Consider the following 9,355-nt stretch of genomic DNA (forward strand, 5'->3'; position numbering starts at 1 on the left):
TGACAGCAGAGATATAAAAATACACATATTTTCTGTATTATAATGTCAGAGGTAGATGTATATGAATATTTTGTGGAAATATTTATTCCCATCCATATACAGTAATTTAAAAATGAAATAATCAAGCACCAGCATCTTCAACATTTCTGTTACAGATGATTTGTAACTAACGCTATAAATAGGGATGACATACGTCATTTTAGCCCGGTGCTATCGGGTCCATTCCCACTCAGAGCAGTCACACAAAAGGACACAGGAAAACTGTGCATTAGGGCTTGTAAGACTATAAACTTCCATCATGCTAGACGGTTTTATCTTTTTCCCCAGGAGGCAGTGATGGGTTGGAAACATTGATGCTTCATTTATCAACCCAACATGTAGCCTACTTCATGACTGTTCCTCCATGTTAAACCAGCTCCCTTTTTCTGGCTCCTTTGAGCCTGTAACTTCTCTGTGTACTTGTTTACGTCTACTTCAAAATCTTCAGAAACAATTGTAGCTGAAATGCACTAACTTATCCTCTCTTGCAGGTACACACATGTATTGATGCATATTTATTTTGCTAACAGAATTTCACTTCATCACTAGGGAGAATTAGTATTACTTTTGTAGATAATGTCAAATGCGTCATTTCTACATAGAAGAAGGCAAGCTAAAAAATTAAGGAAGACTTTATTAAGTATCCAATTATAAAGCTACTCTCTGTTGATGTATTATCTGTCTAGATCAGTGTTTCCTGAAGTGAGCAACAGCACCCCATATGCTGTGGCCTTGCTAGGACACAGGAGAGCTGCAAAAACAATATTTATACTTTATCCTGGATTATCAGCTGTGGACTGTGGATTGTATTACAAACACTTTTAATTATCAGGGGGTATTTTTGGGTCACTTTTGGGTTTTTCTGAAAAGAGGACCGTAGGCCAAATGAGATTGGGAACCTATGATGTGGTTCTATACACTTGTGTTTTGTCTCTTTCATTCTTTCTGGAAGAATTCTGCCCTCTAATGTTTACATCACACAAAATTGAGCATCCTTTTTAATGTTATTTGAGTTTGAGGAACAATAACTAGATGGAAGAGACAAGATAAGAATAGACAGGAAGGTGAATGGAGTTTGAATTGTTAACAAGTTTCTCATAAGACACCCCTTGCTACTTATAAAAACTGAGGAGTTATGTAGTACTAATGGACAAAAAGCCTGCATCAAAAATGTTCCTGGTCTTTTTGTCATCAATGTGGTTTTATTTTACTGAAAACTTCTTCCTAAGAATTCCTCATAACTGTTTAGTGTCCTTCAAGATAATCCATGAACATTACCCCATGGGGATTCCAAAACTCAGTCACAAGCTTTTGAACTGATGTCTCTGCCTTGAATTAGACTTGCACCAATCCGCTCAGAAGTCACTATAATGATTGGACATTTTTAAGGCGCTTTATTGAGACTCAGGTAAATTTATTACCCGGAGAACTTGTCTGCGGCTACCCACTGATCACAGTCACAGAAATGTCCAAACATGTTTATTTGGAATAAACCCATGCATGTACGAACTGGAACTTTAGTAGAAATATTTTTTCCTTATGCTAGAATATTTAAAATATATGTGGAAGAGATAGATAATACTGATAAGAAAAAATGTCATTGATGGCCCCTTTTTTTCTTAAAATATCATTTTTAGAGAAATCACCACTGTTACCATCAACTGCAGAGAATACCATTGTATGCTTTTGTTTATAGGGATATTATTAATAAGACACTGAGTGTAATCGGAAAAAGAAGCTGAGGATAGATTGGTGGCCAGAATATGACCATGTAGTACAAAGAAAAATGAGAAGAAATTCAATGTAGAAGTTACTATGTCAGTTTTGTCTTTCAGAATCATGGTGTTGGGGAAGACTAAAACAGTGAAAGATGATGCTTCCAAGAAAAACAAAGTTTAAAACTACCTAGGTACTCGGTAGGAAATGCTGTCTCTCCATGAACATGTAGTCATTGGGAAATGATTATATCTTACAAAAGATGATTATCTGGCTCTGACTGTTCACTTACAGAATTCATGTCAAATTATGCAGAATTTGACTGTAGCTTCTTTTAGAAAAGATGTAGACCATGTACTCACCATAGTGGAATATGCCTAATAAAATATCAAAATGTTAGTATATTGAAGGACAGAAAAAATAGGAAGCTTAACTTTATCTGTCTGATAACTGAATTATAAAAAAGAAGCTCTTTGTGATCTCGATACCATAGAAGAAGATAACAAAATAGCATTTGTACAAATAAGTTTGTCATCATACTTTTAAACCATGAAAACATAAATGTAATGCAACAAATGTACAATACAAATGCTTACAATTGATGTAAAAACTAATTTATAATTCTACATCTTTGCTTGTATGTGTGTATGTTTATTTCAATAGTGAAATACAGAAAGAAAAGCTGTAGAAATTTTTAAAATTTAAATTACTTTCAATAATTAACAAAGGAGATTTCTTTATAATTATGTAAACAAAACGCTAGGAAATACCTTAGGAAAACCACTTTATGGAGTTGACTTTGCCATTACTCACACATCATTGTTGTTGTTCTGTGTCACTGAGCTAGTTCGAACTCAGTACAAGATTGTACAGTACAATACTCAGTACAGTATTGTACAAGAGCCTCAGTGCTTGTACAATAGAACAAAACACTGCCCGGTCCTGCCTCATCCTTATAGCTCTTACTATGCTTGGTTCACTGCTGTGGTCATTGGGTCAAAGCATCTTGGGGATGGGCTTCCTCTTTTTTGCCGCCCTTCTACTTTACCAAGCATGATGTCTTTCTTCAGGGACTGGTCTCTCCCTGACAACACAGCCAAAGTACTTGAGGTGAGTCTTGCCATCCTTGCCTGTAACAAGCATGATGGCTGCACTTGTTTCAGCATGTATTTCTTGTTTCTTTTCAGGGTCCATAGCATTTTCTACATTCTTGCTACAATCATATTTCAAAAGCATGGATTCTTCTTCCATCATCCTTAGTGATGTTCAGCTTTCACATGATTATGAGGGGATTGAGAATACCATGGCTTCGGTCAGGCACAGCCTAGTCTGCGAAATAACATTCTTGCTTTACATGTTAAAGAGGCCTTGTGCAGCAGATTTACTTAATACAATGTACACTGTGATCTCTTGATTATTGTTCCCATGAGCACTGATTAATGATCCAAGCAAGACAAAATCCTCGACAATTTCAAACTTCTCTCAGCTCATCATCTTACCTAATGGTCTAGCTGTGAAGATTTTGGCTTTCTGTATGTTTCTTTGTAGGGTTTCCTTTCATACTGGAACCAGAAATCATTAAGGGCAAGAAATTTCTGTTTCTATTTTTAATGTCAGTAGCACATCATGGTTTATTAATGATTCAAGTCCAATAAGAGTAATATCATTCTTTAAACTTCTTCAACTACTATTCACATCTTGGAAATTCAACTGAGATATTGGATGGCTCTACTAATAGTGTACTTTAAAAATCTATATAACTGAAATTTGGGGGTAAATGAATGATTTAGTGTATTGTGTACTTCACATTTCTATTTCCTTTCCTGCAACCTAATCGCTTGCTCAGCGATTCAGACACATTAGCTTTACTCTCAGTTTTGGGGAGGCTTCAACTTTGTCAAACAAATCCATAAGTCTGTCTCTTCCCATTTATTTACAGAATGTAAAGACTGCTATATATCAAAAATATTTTTTTTATTATTTTATTGGGGGCTCGTACAATTCTTATCACAGTCCATACATACATCCATTTTGTCAAGCACGTTATGTACATTTGTTGCCCTCATCATTCTCAAAACATTTGGCTTCTACATTAGCCCTTAATATCAGTTGCTCATTTTCCCCCTCCCTCCCCACTTCCACCTCCCTCATGAACCCTGCATGATTCATAAATTATTATAGTTTTGATGCATCTTTTAAAATCCATCTCCATGTACAAAAATAAAAGTCAGAAGGAACTAATTGCTAGAAGGTTGAACATCCTGGCAATCAATAGCAATTATATTGATGCAAACCATCAACAATGAAACTAATTTGAATGAACAATATTGAAGTGTCAACATGTTATCACACAAAATGACCCAAAATGTTGTCCTTCAAATCATATATTGAATATAATAAATATGCTAATCTGTGGAACAGAATACAGCTGCTTCAGAGGGTTTCTGAGACTGTACATCATTATGGATTCTCATTTCTTTTGGTTAACGTCTGGGCGGTTCGAAAAGGTGATGCTATGATTGCAGGCTTAATCCATTGGACCCTCAAGGTTTGTTAACAAATCATTGAAGAAGAATACAAAATGTGTAAGTATTGTTGTAAGTCTGCTGAATGACATCCAGCCATTTTATAACTTAGGAATTGAAGAATATTCACCTAAATCACCTGCTGGCCTTTCCGTGCTAGGGTGGACAGACCTCCTAACCTACGGTGCCTTACAATAGTCCTCAGAGCTGTTGTGTACCATTCATGGACTGTCCTACTCACAGCCTCGGGTGCTTGAAAGTTTTTCTTCCTTTGAAACTTACAAAGAACTCTGAACTAAAAAGAGTAGATCGCATGGGTCATTGAGACATGGTATACTGTTTTTATATAATGGGCTATCAAATAATTGCTCTGGAAGCATTTACTGAAATCCCAATTGCAATTTTGTATCCTGCCACCACCTGTATTTTCACAAGGTTAGTTTACAACTCTATTAAAGGACTTGGTTTACTATTGTGTTTCTATACTTAACACTATCTGACTGAGATATAGCATTATGTCATATATTTTTTAACTCTAGCTTCATTGTTGAATAATTGTTAAAAAACACTTGGTATTAGAAATTATATGTATCCATTCATTTTAGAATGTAGTCACATGTTGAGTTAAGTTAACCCTTGGGAAGCTTCTTGAGAAGATATAGTCGAAGTTAGTTATGTAATCCATGAGATCCAAAACAACCTTGCAAGTCATTTGTCCTCTAATACATTTTCCTCAGGAGGTGTTTATCTGTGAGGACTGTGATTTGAGATTGTAAGATAAATAAATGGGAAGATAGGATGAACTAATAATTTATAAATAGTACTATATTGTAAACACTATGGGATGTTTGCCACAACATGAGATAATACATTATATTTATGATATGATACTGAGAACTTATATTAAGAACTAAAAACGGTACTAACATTTGGAAAAAACATAAAGCTTGTAGAGTTTTCAGTTAGACGATTTATTTGAGTGAAACCACCATACGTATTTACCAAACAGGACCAAATAAGTGAAACTACTAGACTAAGTGAGATTGGAATACTTCCCTGATTTCTAATTACAAGTTTCAAATAACTTAGGTTAGAAAAATATTTTCTCTTTCTTTGATTTGTTTCTACATTTATAAAATGCTTTCATAAGTATCATATATCTATTTCACATTAGACAAAAAATTCCAGATACTGGAAATACTATGATAAGTAAAAATGTGGCCTATGTGGGGAAAAAAACATAGCTACAATATAAAAGTATTTACACTTAGGAAATATACTCACAATGTTAAAGAACTACATAAATCAATATACATGCACACATACTTGTATTACATGCAGTTTTCTAAAACTTATACAGATACCAGACCATACTCTTTCTACTTCTGAAGAAAGAGAAAAAGGAGCAGAAAAACCCTAAGTAATATAAACAAGTTTTCACACCCTTTATGGGGTAAGACAGAATTTGTCACACTGTGCTGGATTGCCTGTTGCTATGATGATGGAAGCTAGACCACTGGTATTTCAAACACCAAGGTGGTCATAAGGTAGACAGCTTTAATTGGAGCTTCCACAGTAAAACAGACAAGCGGGGAGGAGTAGGAAGTCCATTTCTGAGCAACTAGCCACAGAAAACCTTACAAGCAGCAATGAAACTCTCTGTGATTTAGCACTGCTAGATGGGCTTCGCAGGTTTGACCTGCCATTGCCATTGAGCTGTTTCTGAGTCCTAGTGACTCTACTTAGAGTTTCCAAGACTATACATTTCCATAGGAGTAGACAGCCTTATCTTACTCAGATGAATAGGCTGCCAGTTTTGAACTACTAACCTTGTAGTTAGCACTCTAAAGCTTACGTGATAGTGGCAAGTGCTATGATTCAGGAAGTGCTGCTTCCTCAAAGTAAAGTTGACCTTAAGGACAAAAATGCAGCAACACATTCAAAACTTCCATTTGCTAATGGGAACAATTTAAAATATGACAAAACAGCTGCAGATGTTTAATAATAATCAAACGTGGAATATACACAATATAAATCTAGTCAAAATAAGATAATGAATATATCTCATCTGAACTTGGAGCTAATCTCAAGAACAAACTTGACACAATGAAGACCAATGAGTGAAGAACAAGCCAGTTGTGGGAGATATTGAGAACATCAAAAAAGGACAGAAATAGCAAACCCAGAAAGGAGGTGCGGTCAGTGATTTCAAATTGAGAGGCTTGCAATGGATAAATTGAAACACAATGTGTATAAAATGTTTCATGATACGCTATTCAAAATTTTATCCAATTTACAATAAAAAGTTGTTTTAAAAACCCACCTTACATGAAGACCCCAAAAGGCCATTAAAAGGACATGAAGAAAGGACTAAAGTAAATGTAAACTCTTACTCCTAAACTTGCTATTAAACTCAGAGCAGGTAAGCAAAGGAAAGAAACTGTGAAGGAAAACTCTGAAGATAAAACCGACAAGGGAAGATTGATAAGATAAAATATAACAATGCCATTCGTAAGGAGAGTCAGAAAGCCAAAAATAAATATGCTCTGCATTACTCAAGCTGAAAGAATTGAGAGATAGATACAAATCGACAAACATATTTCAGCCTCCGTTGCAATACCTAAGCATGCTGTCGGTAAAATACTAAATGATGCAGAAATTTTGAAAGAAATGGGAGAAATTTTCAATCATTATATTAAAAAGATTTGGTCAACATTCAATTTCCCCCCCCCCTCTTCCTACTGAATTTATTCCAAGAGCCACTCTCCTCCCAACCGTGGGTCTGCGGGGGCGGGTGGGAGAATGGCTGAAGTTGGGGTTCTAGGTAGCAGATGCCAAGACTGAGAAACAGTGGGGAGCTGAGGGGGATGATGAAGCCGGAGTGGATGTCCTGTGGGTCAGAGTGGACCCATGCTGAGGGGAGGGGTGGAAGGAGCGCATCAGTTGTCCCTGATGGTCTTCTGAATCCAGTCCACTTATTTGCAAAGCTTGCTGTAGACTCCTGGAATGCCTTTTTGCCCTCAAGGCCCTACAGACCCCCAGGATACTAGACCCTGCAGGACTCCCCCGCAAACCAGGGGGCCCCCTGAGTCACCCTGGCAGGCATCCTCGCCGGGCATGCAGTCTGCACACACCATGTTGTCCGTGATTCTCCCAGGGTAGACCGCACCGCAGGCGGCATCTGAGAAGATGGAGAGGTTGAGACACTGGAGAAGTTCCGGGAATGGGTCCCTTGGCTGGTTGGTGGTGCCCCGGCCTGAGATGTGGCACTCATCTCGGCGGTTGGGCAGGTCTTGGGCAGAGGCAGCATCTGGATGCCCCAGGATAAGCGGACAGGCAGGCCCAGCGGCAGAAGCCAGAGGTCTTTGTGGTGGTTCCTCAGGGAGCCCTGGTGGTCTGGGTGGGTCACGGAGAACCTGCTGTGCCGGATTTGCTCTGTCCAGTCCAGCTTGCTCAGGCTGCGTTCCCCTAGGCGCACCCAGTAGCTCCTGCCCCTGCAGTGAGCGGCTGTGAGGATCCACCTACGGTCAACGAGGACCCCCTCACAGCGCAGGTTGGTGCCATCAAACAACCCCACCTGCCAAGGCTGCGAGTTACGGATACACTCTGTGCCGTTGTAAATCTTCTGGATAGCCTCCTGGCTGAGCCCTGGGGTCAGAGAAGTAGAGAAAGATGGGGTCAGAGAAGTAGAGCGTGTTGATCTGAGCTGAGAGATTGAGGCCTGAGGGAGAGGAAGATACAGATGGGTCAGAGAAAGAAGCAAGGAGTAACAGACAACAGGGAGACAGAAATCCAGGGAAGGGAACGAAGGAAGAAAACATGACAGAAAAGTGGACAGAGATAGAGCCAACATTCAAATATTTTGAGAGGTGAAAATATGATCAAAACCCAATAGTATTGAAAGAAGTCCAAGCTACAGTGAAAAACAAGACTCCAAGTATTGATTTAATATCAATTGAAATGTTAACAAACAAACAAAAAACACCTCATATAGCACTGGAAGTAGATTCCCAAAAGAATGATTAACAAATTATAGTATAATTAGGGATGGATGTACTATCAGTGGACAACTCATTAAGAACATGAAAGGTGAATTTTATGTATGGGACTTGGATGGCAAGTTCAGTGCAGTTTCAATAGTGTAAGACAGAAAATATAAAAAGCAGCACATAAAAGGTTTGGGCATAATTTTTGTAGGGCTCCTGATGTCTTTAAGATCCATTTTAAAAGAAGCCTTTATCTAGACATCTACTCATTTATTTATTTTTTGTACCTGTAGTTTTATTTATAATAAATGACTCAGTAATAATGATCACATCAGGCTATTTAATATGAAACTTCCACTAATAAACTTCCAAAAAATAAATGAAAGACATTGCATTGCTAAGGTTAGTCACAAGATGTACCATGGTCACTTAGAATGTGTATGATAAATAAAAGCTTGAAGGTATCATCTTTTAAGAATAGACTACAGCAAAATTTTCAGTATTTTAATTCATGACTTCTAATAGACACAACAGTGAACTATTCTATTCAACCTTTAGAAAGCTAAGCTGAAAGTTTAATGAAGACATCGGTAGGCTCATATTTCTTCACAAGTGCCCTGACATTATAGCCTTCTGCTTTCAACATTTAATTCCAGCTTCTGCTTGAAATCTTGCTAAAATCACCTTCAATGGTTTGTCCTCTCCCTGTCCTTCAGATGAATGTAGAACTAGCACTTAGGAGCTTTCTCTTGAGGTTTCTCATGAAAAAGAGCTGCAGATAAAAAGAGCTCTTGTTGTTCCATATTTCTTCTTTTTTCTAGGAGAGTTTTATAATTGTGATCGTTAAAGTCTCCCTGCATTTCTGTACCAGACGGGTGAAACGGATCACTTTCCCTCCCCCCATGGTGGTTACATGTTTTCCAATGACATATGGAAGGTGAATTAAATCGTCTATAAAGATGTGTAATTTTAATGTATCAGGCCTGATTTTGAAGAATAGATATTAGACTAGCTGCTGTGAAAAATACAGGGAGCAGAAAAATAATAGAGATAATAGACAATTTTCAAACAATCTCAATAAAGATGAAA

At 37.6% G+C, this 9,355-nt stretch overlaps 1 protein-coding gene across 1 annotated transcript in view; it reads right to left on the reverse strand.

The window, feature by feature from the left end:
- Nucleotides 1-7,219: 7,219 nt before the first annotated feature.
- Nucleotides 7,220-9,355, reverse strand: part of LOC101655550 (kallikrein-12) — a 3,816-nt gene continuing 1,680 nt past the window's right edge. The window contains 2 exon segments of the mRNA XM_004706356.2: nt 7,220-7,557; nt 7,560-8,001. Coding sequence (XP_004706413.2) covers nt 7,220-7,557; nt 7,560-8,001 — 780 coding nt within the window.

This window comes from Echinops telfairi, unplaced genomic scaffold (assembly GCF_000313985.2).
Source record: "Echinops telfairi isolate 266 unplaced genomic scaffold, ASM31398v2 ScPeMD7_7468;HRSCAF=8506_0, whole genome shotgun sequence".
Classification (NCBI taxonomy): Eukaryota; Metazoa; Chordata; class Mammalia; order Afrosoricida; family Tenrecidae; genus Echinops; species Echinops telfairi.